At 40.3% G+C, this 14,378-nt stretch overlaps 2 protein-coding genes across 2 annotated transcripts in view; one reads left to right on the forward strand and one right to left on the reverse strand.

Moving 5' to 3' along the window:
* Positions 1-14,378, forward strand: part of vopp1b (VOPP1 WW domain binding protein b) — a 369,450-nt gene that overhangs the window by 221,278 nt on the left and 133,794 nt on the right. The window contains exon 3 of the mRNA XM_051929092.1: positions 8,364-8,441. Coding sequence (XP_051785052.1) covers positions 8,364-8,441 — 78 coding nt within the window. The remainder of the gene's footprint in view (positions 1-8,363; positions 8,442-14,378) is intronic.
* Positions 1-14,378, reverse strand: part of lancl2 (LanC lantibiotic synthetase component C-like 2 (bacterial)) — a 410,926-nt gene that overhangs the window by 164,873 nt on the left and 231,675 nt on the right. The gene's annotated exons all lie outside the window — the stretch shown is intronic.

Raw genomic sequence — 14,378 nt, forward strand, 5'->3', positions numbered from 1 at the left:
GTAACATTATGCTATGGAGGTGCTTCTCAGCAGCAGGGATGGGAAATGGTCTGATGAATGCCAAAAACAGAGAGGTCCTTGAAGAAAACCTGCTCCATATTGCATGCATCCTCCCACTGGGGTCACAGTTCACATTTCACATTGAAAATGACTTCAGGTCAAGCTCCTGATTGTTCTTGTGTGGCCCAGGTTTAAACACCATACATTTGTGGAGAGACCTGAAGATGGCTATTTACAGATGCTTCCTATCCAATCTAACAGAGCTTGAGAGGATCTACCAAGAAGAATGGAAATAACTGCCCAAATCTAGGTGTGCATAGCTTTTAGAGACATTCCCAAGAAGACTAAAGCCTGTAATTCATGCCAAATGATTCACTGGTTGAAACAACAAAACAGATAGAGCAGCAGAAAAACAACTAAAAACTCTCAGAAATTGTAAACTTATTGCTGCCATGTAGAAGTTAAAGCCTTTAAAAAATTTTGTCTGTATTTTAAACTGTTTTTCTTTTTTATGCTCAAGGAAAAGATATATATATATATATATATATATATATATATATATATATATATCCTTCTCAGTTACAGGTCCCTCCCTTTCTGCAGCTAAGGCAGGACCAGTAGATAAGTCTGAAGCTAAGAAAACGATGGACCCGAATTCTGTACAGTGCTGTTCTGGCCTTAGGAAATGGTTCTCTGTATTGAACTAACTATTCTGACTTTTGCTCCGTTGCTATGGTGTATTTGCTACTGATGTTGCTGAAAAGAATTATTTTTCCCAAGTATCTTTTGAGGTTCAAATAAAAACTGAGATGGCGGTAAATACATGAAACTCAGCCTGAATTCTTTACATACTTCATCTCTTTATGAAGTGGGGCTCAGGGTTGCTGGGACACCAGAGACTGGCAGCAGAAGTGCTGTGCAGATGCCAAGGAGTTCCAGAGGGTATTCTTAATCCCAGAAGTAATTCAGGGGTTACCCCAGAAGTGATCTGTGCCTGGGGTTTAAAATGCCCTCCAGGTCATTACAATCATTATTTTAGAAATGGGTGGCGAGTTTTGGCAAAACCTTGATTGCTGTTGTAATCATGATTATGGAACCCCTTGTTTCCAGTGTCACAATAACAGTCCACAGACATCAAAAAGGTTTGGGGCAGCCATCTGTATATTATTTCCTGACTGCAAATGGGCAATTTTGGTTGAGTTGTTCACAGGTTGGAGTCCAAAACAGAACTGATTTAAGAGTGAAAATATGGCAGCTTTAAAGGCCAGGACAGGCAGTGACATCATCGGGACCAGAACCAGAAGTGACGTCATCGGAACTGGAAGTTACGTTTACAGGACCGGAAGTGACATCATCAATAGCACCGGTCCTGGAAATGATGTCATCAGTAGCACTGGTACCAGAAGTTATGTTATCAATGGTGCCAGTACCTAGTGGGATTTCCCGTGGATGGTCTGCAGAGGATTGAGAGAGAAAATCAGTGCAGCTCGCCACACCCTGGTCTGGCATGGTACTATTACAGTAATCCCTCCTCCATCCGTTCCAGACCCCCCCGCGAAAGGTGAAAATCCACAAAGTAGAAACCATATGTTTATATGGTTATTTTTATATTGTCATGCTTGGGTCACAGATTTGCGCAGAAACACAGGAGGATGTAGAGAGACAGGAACGTTATTCAAACACTGCAAACAAACATTTGTCTCTTTTTCAAAAGTTTAAACTGTGCTCCATGACAAGACAGAGATGACAGTTCCGTCTCACAATTAAAAGAATGCAAACATATCTTCCTCTTCAAAGGAGTGCGCGTCAGGAGCAGAGACTGTCATAAAGACAGAGGAAAGCAAACAAATCAATAGGGTTGTTTGGCTTTTAAGTATGCGAAGCACAGCGGCACAAAGCAGTTACAATGAAGGCAGCAGCTCACACCCCCTCCATCAGGAGCAGAGAGAGAGACAGAGAAAAACAAACAATTAAAAATCAATACGTGCCCTTCGAGCTTTTAAGAGAGCAAAGCACCGTGCAGCATGTCGCTTCACAAAGCAGCTGCACAGAAGGTAGCAACGTGAAGATAATCTTTCAGCATTTTTAGACGAGCGTCCGTATCGTCTAGGTGTGCGAACAGCCCCCCTGCTCAATCCCCCTACGTCAGGATCAGAGAAAGTCAGCACAAGAGTGAGAGAAAAGTAAGTTGGGTAGCTTCTCAGCCATCTGCCAGTAGCATCCCTTGTATGAAATCAACTGGGCAAACCAACTGAGGAAGCATGTACCAGAAATTAAAAGACCCATTGTCCGCAGAAATCCGCGAACCAGCAAAAAATCAGCGATATATATTTAAATATGCTTACATATAAAATCCGCGATAGAGTGAAGCCGCGAAAGGCGAAGCACGATATAGCAAGGGATTACTGTATTCAAGTCCTTTAGCTGCCTCCCAGTCATGTGTGATACCAGTTTTGGATTTTGTGCATACTTGTATTTTGTTTTGCACTATTCACATTATGGTTTATTCTAATGACAGTAATTTGTGTTTTGTTTGATAGATGGTCACCACCATTTTGTGTCTATGCAAAGCTGCTGCCATATCTTTTTAAGTTTGCTATTCTGAGGGGTCATGAAACATATAATGTCATTTAGCTGCATTGCCTCTTTCCTGTACCACTGTACATTTTTCATTCTTGTTATTGGAAGCTAAAATAAGCTTTGAAGAATACTTTAGTGGTAGTGGTTAATTCTATTACTTCTGTAGTTTTGGTTGAATTCTGTTTTTTTTTTGGCTTTTTGCTTTCCTGGTTCCTGTATTCTTTTCTGTGCCTTAGCATGTTTCTCCTCTATCCTGTCTTTTGACAATCTCCTCAGCTTAGAGGAAGCTAAAAGGACTTTCTTGCTTGTTTCTTTGGACTACACATTTGCTGTGCATCTCCAACTTTGTTTACTCACTTCCTGCTTTCTCCCAGTTTCTGGATTTGCCTGTAACCCAGCCATCGAAGAGGCTTGTCCCAGTGTAGTGTTTTTCATTTCCTGAACACTTCTCCTCACATAATCTTCTGGTTATCATAACAAGTAGTAAATGCAAGAGAGACAGAGCCTTTACAGAAGAAAGATGTAAAAGGAGAGAGAAGAGTGCTTGTTGGTGGTGCTTTCGGGTCATCGGATTTATCAGCTACCCATGGTTAAACAAGGACTTATTTTGTGTAGGTACAGCAGGCTCAGGGGACTTCAGAATGTGTTATTCTATGTTGAGTTGGAACCTCATAATCTTTACTATTTTTCTTTACTCTTCTTTACTTTTTTATAGTTTGGGCTCTTTAGAGTTGATTTGAATTTTGGAACAACTCACAAGCATCTACCAGGGTCTGTGCAAGCCTAGAAAAGTTAGAGCTGAACATCTCTTTTTTGGTTTTATATTAGTCTAGATTCAGTCTTACTAGAACATTACAGAGATTGTTCTTGAGAATTCACATCTGAAAATCATTGCGGACCAAAGATTAGACATCATCCAGAAGAAGGTACAGTAACTGCTGCACTTAATGCAAAAAATTGAGAAGTTTAATGTGAGTTTTGATACCAAATAACTTTGATTACTGTACTTAAAATGCAATTAGATAGATAGATAGATAGATAGATAGATAGATAGATAGATAGATAGATAGATAGATAGATAGATAGATAGATAGATAGATAGATAGATAGATAGATAGATAGATAGATAGATAGATAGATTATTAATCCCAAGGGGAAATTCACTTACTCCAGCAGCACCTTACTGATACAAAAAAAAACAATATTAAATTAAAGATTGATAATAATGCAGGTAAAAACAGACAATAACTTTGTATAATGTTAAATGTTAACGTTTACCCCCCCGGGTGGAATTGAAGAGAATTACTGGCAGCAAACAGTTTGGTAAGGCAACACCTCAGTCCATAATTACAAGGCTATTAGACACATTGTCTATAAAATGGCCCTGTTATCTAGTAAGTGTATCTACAGTGCTCTGATGTTGTTGTAGCAAAATCCTTTGCATTAACCTCGGTTAATATAATAAGCACCTCTTTCAGTCTGGCTGAGCATATAGTAGTTTCAGGATGGAAGGTTTAAAGAGAGGATGTGTTTAAAAATATTACCAAAAGTAGCACCTATTTTTCCTGCTTAGTGAGTCATTTAATACATTATATGCTTTGTAAATATCTTCCTAGTGTTTGTTAAAGCATCTTAATTGCTAATGTTATTTTTAAAATCACAGATTTCTTGTAAATAAGCAAAAATTCCAATGAAACAAAGTTCAACTTTGAACTTGAACTAGATAGTATTAAGTCCTCCTCTTCTTCCTCTTCATCTTTTTCCACTTCTTTGTGGGGTTAATGTGCATGACTAACCTTCTCCAAATAGCTCAGTTCTGCACCTCCTCTTCAGTCAAATCCTTTTTCTTCACATCTTCTTTTACTTCTCCATCCACCTCCACTTTCAGACTCCTTCACTTTCTCTTCTCCTGTACTTCCATTCCCATCATTCTCTTGCCCACATATTCATTGTCTCTCCTAATCACATGTCCATACCACTTCAACTTATCTTTCCTGTACTTTCTTAAATATCTCTCCCACTTTTGTTGTACCTCTGATTATCTCCTTTTTTTATTCTGTCCTTTTTTTAAACTCCACACATGCATCTCAACACACCCATTTCTGCCACATCTATCTTCTTCTCCTGTGTTCCCTTAGCTGCCCATATCTCAGCTCCGTACATCATTGCTGGTTTTACCACTGTCTTAAAAACCTTACCTTAAACCTTTGATTTAATTCTTTGATCATTCAATACTCCTGACATTGCCTTCTTCCAGTTGTTCCATCCACACTGCACTCAATGGGTTGTCTCTGCATTTAGTTTTCCATGTTGGGCTACCACTTCTCCATTCTTCCAACTTACTCTCTACTTCCTGTCTTTTGGTGCTACTCGACGCAATGTCATCAGAAAAAAGCATGCACCTGGGGATTGGTCTTTTATGCCCTGACTAAACACATCCATAACCAGATCAAAGAGGTAAGGAGTTAAAGAAGATCCCTGGTGCAAATCTACTCTAACTCTAATCTTGTCTGTTATCCTAACAATGCTTTTAATCAGTGTCCTCGCTCCCTCAAGTTCATACATATCCTGGACAATCCTCACATATTTCTATGTGCATTCAATAGTTTATTTGCTATAACTTCACCTTTTACTGTTTTTTTAAATAATTAGTTACTGGATCATTTTCTTATATGCTGTGCAAGTGGATGGATAAATGATAGGTAACAGTCATCAAAGCAAAAAATGCTTCTTCATGTAATTTAAATATTCTAAATTGCTGCTGAATGATGTATTTTTCTGGTCTGTTTGACTATTTTGTTTAAAGTGCAACTGAAAATTCTGGCTTTTTTTAAATAAGGAAGAAAACAGTAGAAAAGTTCTGACAAACACAATATATATAAAATCGTTTCTTGTTTACAGCATTGGTGTTAAAACTGTGTTAAGACTTTTTAAGTGGAGCAATATTAAATGTATAAACATTTGAAGACATAACATCAAATATGTACTTTAAATTACAAGTCCAAATTGTTTGTTATGGAAATTGTTAGGGACATCAGCAAAAGACAGCCATGCAATGCACCGTTGCCTTAACTAAGACTGGTTCCTGCCTTGCATCTGATGCTGCTAGAGTAGGCTCACCCTAAATTGGATTAAGAAAATGTGAACATGTTGTGTTATACTATGCTATTACATAGAACACGCAAATTATGTTGAAGTTCATATGAAATTCAAAAATCTTATAAAAAGTCAACTTTAGAAGTGTCGTAAGACTCCAGGTAAAATGTTGGGGTGCCAATCTGGCCACCCTGTTTACTCAAAATATTAAAGCGTGTCAAACAAACAGGCACATGATGGTGAAATTTAAGAAACAAAAGCAATGGTCGGCCATTGGCTGTAGGGAAATGGCTCAAAAGAGCAGTCAGGCTTCAGGGTCGGAGCTTCATTGGACATCTGGCTCCTCTGCCAAATGAAGATCCTCCTTCTAGGAGGACCTGCTTTTATAGCCCGTGGACGGGTAGGGGAGGAGTCAGTTACCCTCAATGGCTGTCGTCTTGGGGCAGTGGGTGAAACAAGAGACAGGAGAGTTAGTGATCACACCTCCTGGTGTCCTAGGGTGGTATTGCTTTCCTTTGATGAGCCCAGAAGGTGGCCCTTTGACACGCATGCATAACAGAAGTTATTAAGATTTGTATTAGAGATTATTGATTATAGGTCTTCACTTCCTGGGTCCTCCCTGCATGGAGTTTGCATGTTCTCCCTGTGTCTGTGTGGGTTTCCTCCGGGCGCTCCAGTTTCCTCCCACAGTCCAAAGACATGCAGGTTAGGTGCATTGGCGATCCTAAATTGTCCCTAGTGTGTGCTTGGTGTGTGTGTGTATGTGTGTGTGTGTGTATGTGTGCCCTGCAGTGGGCTGGCACCCTGCCCGGGGTTTGTTCCTGCCTTGCGCCCTGTGTTGACTGGGATTGGCCCCAGCAGACCCCTGCGACCCTGTGTTAGGATATAGCGGGTTGGATAATGGATGGATGGATGGATGATTATAGGTCATTTCTTAAATAATCAGACACATTCAATTTGTCCTAACTTTGTTATTGTTTAAATTAAATTAAGTACCCAGTTAAACATCTCACATACATTAGGAGAATGTGCTCTTCGATTTGAACCTAAAACTCAGAATCTGAGATATACTAGCACTAGCAACTTGGTTGACAACTTTGATCTTGTGGCTTGTGTACATTTTAAATTATCTACTCATCTCTTTGAGCTCTGATATAAACATACTACATCTACTGTAAATATCAGTTTTTGGTGTCATAGAACCCAATTTTGCCATCCATTTTTTTATTATAAATGGTTTTCTAATGGTCATATATTTTTCTTTGTAAGCTTTTTATTCCTGGATGTCATCATTTTGAGCATTACTTGTTACGGCATTGCTATGCAACAACTCTCAGAGGTGCGCTGTGTTGATGTCAGCACCATGACTGTATAAAAGGTCGGCATTGTGCATGTCTTAGTCATCCAAGTTTACGAATAAACCAAAATAAATCTCTTGTTTGTTGTTGTTAGTGTTTATTATTAGCATTACAGACCCTTTTTCTGGCTTTAACTTTGATCTTTGGTTTAGAGATTATGTTTCACGAACGTTAGATTCTCAGTATCAACTTTTTTATTGAATTTTTGATGTGCCTTCTCCTGGTCACCACCATTATGCAGAAGTTTGCCCTTTTTTCATGGCAAACATAATAATTGAATGATTTTTTTCTCCATTTTTGAAGTGAAATATTCCTGACAGCCTGCCATTGTGTATGTAAATATTGTATGATTTAGTAATTCATTGCTTTCTGTATTATTGTTATGTGTAAGTGGTCAAAGTCTTTACTCAGCACTCTTAAAAATAATGGTTCTTTAATGACATTTTATGGTTTTCTACTATGTTTTGTGGTTCCTTGTAGCTCCATTGCTTGACCAAGCACCATTTCATTCTGGAGCAGGGTCTTTGCAAATGAAATTGGTTCTTTTGTACTTTGAAAAACTTCCTAATATGTAGAAAAAAACAGAAAGTGACTCAATTTGTGGTTATTCACTATATTGGAGTCTGCTACAGATGTTAATAAATCAAGGTTCTTTTTGGAACCTTCCTGTGGATGGGTCTTTGGGAACCAACAATGGTTCCCCTTAAGGCATCACTTTGAAGAACTGCTCTGGCACGTTTATTTTTAAGAGTGAGTGAAGAGCAGTTTATTGAAATAAAGAGAATCAAACTAGATTGTGAACCAGTATTCTATGCCCTGTCTTCATACTACAAACACATATAATGTGGAGGCTGGTATCATTATAGCTAACTGTCACAAATTACACAAATGCACTGATGAGGCAGACTTCAAAGCAATGTGCCCCCAATGACTGTCATGGTTTAGCGATTGTTTCTGCATATTTTAGCAAACAGTTCTATTGCTTTCCCCATTGGAGTGAAACGTACAAGAGAAATATTACTTCTTATGCCTCATTTCTTACATTATTTCTAATTCACACTTGTTGCTGTCTTGTGTAAATGCAGCCACTTGAGAGTGTTTTTCAACTCACTTCAACTTGGGATATATTACTAATGGAATTTATCCAGTGTTAGGGTTTGAAAAAAAAAGAGCGAACATGACTGAAAGGAGAGGGATGTGGGGATTTATCATCAGAAGTGTAATGTTCAGTTTTATTGCTGATGTTCACAGAATGTAGCAACTTGTAAAGAAAAAAAAAAGTTTATTCTACTGCTCTGTTATCCTAAAATAGATGTGTTGCTGTTTCAGATGCCGCTCATACGAAGACTGTTGTGGTACAAGATGCTGTGTAAGGGCGCTCTCTATACAAAGGCTCTGGTATTTCTGGTAAGTTGCTGTTTATTATGTAGATTTGAGTAAATTTCTTTGAAAAATGTTCTGAACTTGTCCTGCACTGCCTTTTGGTCTCCTTTAAAAAATCTACTCTGTGGTAATGAGATTCGAGTGCAAAGCATGAAGTATCTGGGTCAGTGAATTTGTTTTTGTTGATCAAGCCTAAAATGGGATAACAAGAAAAGACCAGCTAGCAAATTGTAGTGCTGCAGAAAGGTAATTCCAAAGAAAACCTATAATATAGCAACTTACAGTAAATAATGCATTTGTCTGTCAATGTGAGCCTGAGCCTGAGCCTGAGCCTCATCAATTGCAGGGCCAAAACCAGCTCTGCTTCAGTCATCGGTTTGTTATAGGGTGTACACCCGCACAAACCAGGCCATTTTATGCTCAAAATCTGACATATCATTGGGAAATGGGAAAAAGCTGTAGCATTAGAAGAAAATTCACATTCACACAAACATATAACATGCAATCTCCACAAAGGCTGTGAATGAACTGAGAAGTGAATCAAAGCTCCCTGGAGTTCTGAAAAAAATGCTCAAGAACACAATATTGTGTTCCTCAGCTTCAGACCCACTTAGAATTTAAGAGCTGGATATTTACCTTGATTTCCATGCTAAATTCTGTCTGCCCCTCAGTAATTTAGAAGATCAATTCTAATGTACTATGTCTTTCATCAATGATAGCCTCAAATTATTTGATATTAACTGGCTCTCATTTTTTGCCAAGAGTACCGTGTTGGAAACAGAGTTACTGACTAAAAGCAGTATTTGTAATTGTTACTCTAGTTGTATTCCTTATTGTGTTGTGGTACCCGAATGGGGGTGGTACCCAGCCGGGATGCCCGAGAAGATTGGAGGAGGGCTTGTGCCTCCTCCAGACCTCGAGGGGGCGACCACCCTGGGGGCCGCGGGTACAGAGCTGGGAAGCTCGACCCTGTAGGGGCCCGTGGTCACCGCCAGGGGGACCACAATACCTGGAGGACCCTGGACTTCAGCACTTCCACCACACCAGGAAGTGCTGGGGGGAAGAGGAACAGGGACACCCGGAGTGCTTCCAGGGAGACAGCCGGCGCTTCTGCCACACTGGGACGTGTCGGTGGGAGATTGCCGGGAACACACCTGGAGCACATCCGGGTGCTTATTTAAAGGGGCCGCCTCCCTTCAGAGATGGACTTGAGTCAAGTCAGTGCTAACATCTCCCCAACTGCTATGACCATGGGCTTTTCACACAAAGAATCACGAGAAAAGCAAAAAAAAAAACACCAGTAATGGGTGATCTCATGGACCAGAAGAGTCAAGGGAAGATACTGAGAATCATACAATCAAACAAATGGGCCTCAAACAGGGAAATGACATCTGAAGTCAACATTGGCATTCAGAATGTCATCTCAGGGACACATCAGGTACTGTCAGGTCAGGTAGTGATGTTAACAAAAAGAAAAAAACACATCTTCGAGGACACAGAGGCATCAAAACTGGAAAACTGAAGAGTGGAATTTTACTTGGTCATCTGAATCCAGTCTTTTCTTTATGGTACAACATTCTGAAATATCTCATGTAGCATTTTATAGAATACTTGCCCGGACAAATTCATGTTCTTCTGTAGGCCAAAGGAGGCACTTCACAGCAGTATATAGGTGTGCCTAATAAGCTGGCAACTCAGTTTTTTCTTTTTAATATAAAGGTTTTCTACTGATTTTGCTATAAGTCATTTTATCCAATTCAATCAAGGAGTGGCGCTAATTTTATGTGCTTCTCATCTTAGACTGCACCTGAGGACAGTAGTATCCATATTACTAACCGAGAATGCTAAACCGGATGATGGACGCAGGCACATCCGGCAATGGGCCGTAGCTGCAAAAAGATGTACTGCGCAGGCGCAAAAAGAGTCCGCGAGAGTCGGCTGAGGAGCCGAGACCGGATGATGGACACAGGCACATCCGGCAATGGGCCATAGCTGCAAAAAGGCGTACTGCGCAGGCGCAAAAAGAGTCCGCGAGAGTCGGCTGAGGAGCCGAGAAAGGCGGACAAAAGAGGGCGAGAGAGGCGGATGAGGAGAAAGGCGGACAAAAGAGGGCGAGAGAGGCGGATGAGGGTCCGCGAGAGGCGCAGGCGCAAAAAGAGTCCGCGAGAGTTGGAGAAAGGCGGACAAAAGAGGGCGACAAAGGCGGATGAGGGGCCGCGAGAGGCGGACAAGACCACAGAAAAAAGGAGTCACAGAAATGAGGCGCAACAAGCACCGAAAAAAGGAAAAGGCACATAACAAAGTAGTCAAACGCGGGCAAAGCACGAAACACATTGCACACTAAACTAAACACACCAAAAAAAAAGAACAGATGAGCGCACAACAGCAAGGCATGACCACACCCCCCCCCCGTCCCCCCCACCCTACAGGCACGGGACGGGACGGGACACACACCAAGAGGGGGATTCAACAAGCCCATGGAAGACAAAAAATAAGAACACAAAAACGCCCCACAGACCCTACAAGCAAGGGACGGGGCACACACAAAGAGGGGGATTCAAACAAGACACAGGAACACAAAAAGAAAGAAGACGCTCGCGCAACAACAATCCCCCCCACACATCTATAAGAAGTGACACCCAAAGCCACATATTCTAAAGTGAACGTCGACACCTTCACACTAGGCAGCATAGGTGTCGGCATAGGTGAAAGCATAGGTGGATGTCCTTTCAATAAAGCACTATTAACCGTTCAACTGCAGAAAAGGATACATATTAACAGTGAGTGCGATCCTCCTTATTACTTATCCATATTTCGCATGCTGAGAAAGAAACAAGTCATGAATACACGGTCACGGGTACAAAACGATTCGGAAAGGATAACGGGAACAAACACACGAACACGAAAGAAACAAAAAAATAGACGGCGGCACATAAAACGCGCTTCTGAAACACCGGGAGAAAAAATGTCTCGGATCAAAAAACGCAAAGCACAAGTGACACCGTTACAGAGACGTGCCCAAATGGACAGACACAATGAACGTTGACGCATTCAGCGCGCGTGTCAAAGTGCTGCATCGAAAGAAGCACGATTTCAAACCGAAACAGCTCGCGTATCAGACATACAAAAAAGGGAGCGAAGAGACAGAATAAATGAACGGAGACGTGAACAACGCGCAAATGAACTGACAGAAAAAAAAAAGCAAGATGCGAAAAGCACCAAGCTCAAATGACCGACATACAAAAACGGACAAGGCTCGATACAAACAATGCACGGCGTAGACTGAAACGGACTTTGCGCAAAGCGGAGGCGAATAAAAAAAAAAGAAAAAAATAGCGCGTCACAAATAATGGACATGCAGCAAAAAGGCAATCAAACGCAAAAAGCGAAACATGCCCGTCGCAGACATCAACGCCACACACCTGTTAAACGCTTACGCAAAATGGCTGAAAACGCCTTCAATAAGGAATCCACTATTGAGGAAAATTCATTGGGATTAATGAATGTCATTTGCAATCATTGTCATTCACTTAACTTCACAGAAGAAACAACTGGCAATACAAATAATGAATTTACACGTTGTTGTCAAAAAGGTCAGATTAGACTGCCTCCTTTACATTCATATCCTGAATATCTAAAGAAGCTTCTAACTAACGATGTGCCTAAAAGTAAAAACTTTATGAACTGCATTAGATCCTACAATAGTTCATTTGCTTTTGCATCTACCGGAGTACATATCAGGCCACCAAAAGGCAATGGCCCATACTGCTTTCGCATATGTGGACAAATATTGCATCGCATTGGAACAGTGCACCCTGAAACAAATCAACAACGCAAATATGCACAAATCTACATCCTAGATCCAGATGAGGCAATCTATCAACGCATGAACCTTCCTGAAAACAAACAATGCACAGAGCTTATAATGAGAAACGTCACTCATGTCATAAACAATCACCCATTAGCTAAGTCTATAAAAATGCTACATGAAGTTGAAAAGGAGGCAAATACAAAAGCAAATGCAGAAGGTATAGCGGCAACTACAATTGCTTTGGTCTTAATAAAGGACAAAGAACAAGATCCAAGACGATACAATCTGCCCGTCGTTAATGAAGTGGCAATTGTCTTTCAAAGTAAAGATGGTGAGCCTCCATTTCACAGAGATATTGTTCTACATTTACGTCCTGATAAAAACAACACACCTACATTCCAACGCATAGACATTTGCTTTCCGCTTCTTGATACTTTATTTGTTATTTCTATGCGCATCATCCAAAGCTGCACACTATTCTATATCTAATTCATACATCTCACTCTTTGTCATGTCCCAACGCCAGGGGTTGGCGAGCGAAGCGAGCAGGGGGCGGAGCCCCCTAGTTTTATTATACTGTGTAGTAGATTCAATTAAATTAAGTAATCCCAAAAGAGTGACAAATCTCCAAAAATAAAAATTAAAATCTCAGATTTCAATCCCAAAACTAAACTTTAATAAAAACCTAATAATAAAGGCTGCCAAAGAAAGGTCATAGTCCAAAACCCAACATTTCAAAATGCAAATGCAAGAGTCAAAACCAGAAAAACTAAAACCAAGAAAGAAGAAGCAAAAACACAAACCTTAAAAATCTGAATAACTAAAGGAGCTGAACAACAAAAGCCAGGGAAAGCTAACTGACACCTAAGCAATCGGCCTGAGGCCTGCTGGACCCTTCTGTAGGCCTCATTTAGCAGCCCCTTAAGCCGCTCACCTCCAGCATTGGGTGACCCTGCACCTTTGGGCTCAAAATGCAAACTAGCAAGAAAATAACAGCCCAAATTAACGTAATTGAAAATAGAAAGAGAATTACAATATGACTGAAAAATAGGAAAACAATTAATGAAAAACAATAAAGTAAAAAAAGAGAAATTAACAAGTAATTTTTATTAACAAAAATACAAAATAATTAATCAAAAGTAATAAACAAAGAACTAAGACCGATGCCCATATTTATCAAGTGTCTTATTAGAGTAGGAAAACGGTCTTAACTTGCTCAAAATTCTCAGAGTGACTCAGATTAGGTCATAATCTTAGGAGTAGGAGTATAAGGCATATTATCCATTTTCCCAAGTTAGGCACTACTCCGGGATTTAACAGAGCTTGTGAGCTGTCCTAATTTGTTAGGAGGTGCCAGAAGATGGAGTTCAGACGGTACACACATTCTGGGAAAGGGAGAATGTTTTGAAAATGTTAGGCAATAACAAACTTGCGATAAAGAGGTGGATCTGACAGAAATGTAATAATATTTGTAGCAGATCTTGAATATTGCATGATCAATTCAACTATGCGGAGAAGCCATGTGCTGTCAACCAAAATTAAAGTGTTGGTAACATTACACTTTTTTGACACAGGGAAAAGGTAGCTTTGCAATAACGCTTACTTTGGTGTGTCAGAACCAAGCACAAACACAAAGTTAAAGCAATATGCTTTCATGCAGGTTGGCATGCAATTAAAGATCATTGTCCCAAAACTTGATGAGCATGAATATGTGAATAGCCAGCGATATCACAGTATCAACACACAGGTGGTCATGGATGTAAATTGTATTGCAGTAGTCAACATGTTAATCTGAAGATAAGTGGTGCTGGATGGGTGATTGACAGCAGAATGTCACACCTTTACAGTGAGCTCTGAATTCCATGATCCCCTGTAACATTCAGGTAGGCAGAGAGCCCTGGGACATTGGATAAATAGAGCCTCACAGAAGATAAGGGTGGAACATGGAGAGAGGCGTAATATGTGACTCTGGAAGACAGTCAAGAACACTGGAAGAATGAACACAACTTCAGCAACAGTGTAGGAATAGCCTTTTCTGGTTTCACTATAACTGCTACTTTATGAGGTGTTCCCAACATAGCCATGACAGTGGGAAGGTGATTCTTCTGAAAGTACTGCAGTTGGTCATTCATTGTTTAATAAATATGCCC

This window comes from Erpetoichthys calabaricus, chromosome 6, assembly GCF_900747795.2.
Source record: "Erpetoichthys calabaricus chromosome 6, fErpCal1.3, whole genome shotgun sequence".
NCBI classification, from domain to species: domain Eukaryota; kingdom Metazoa; phylum Chordata; class Cladistia; order Polypteriformes; family Polypteridae; genus Erpetoichthys; species Erpetoichthys calabaricus.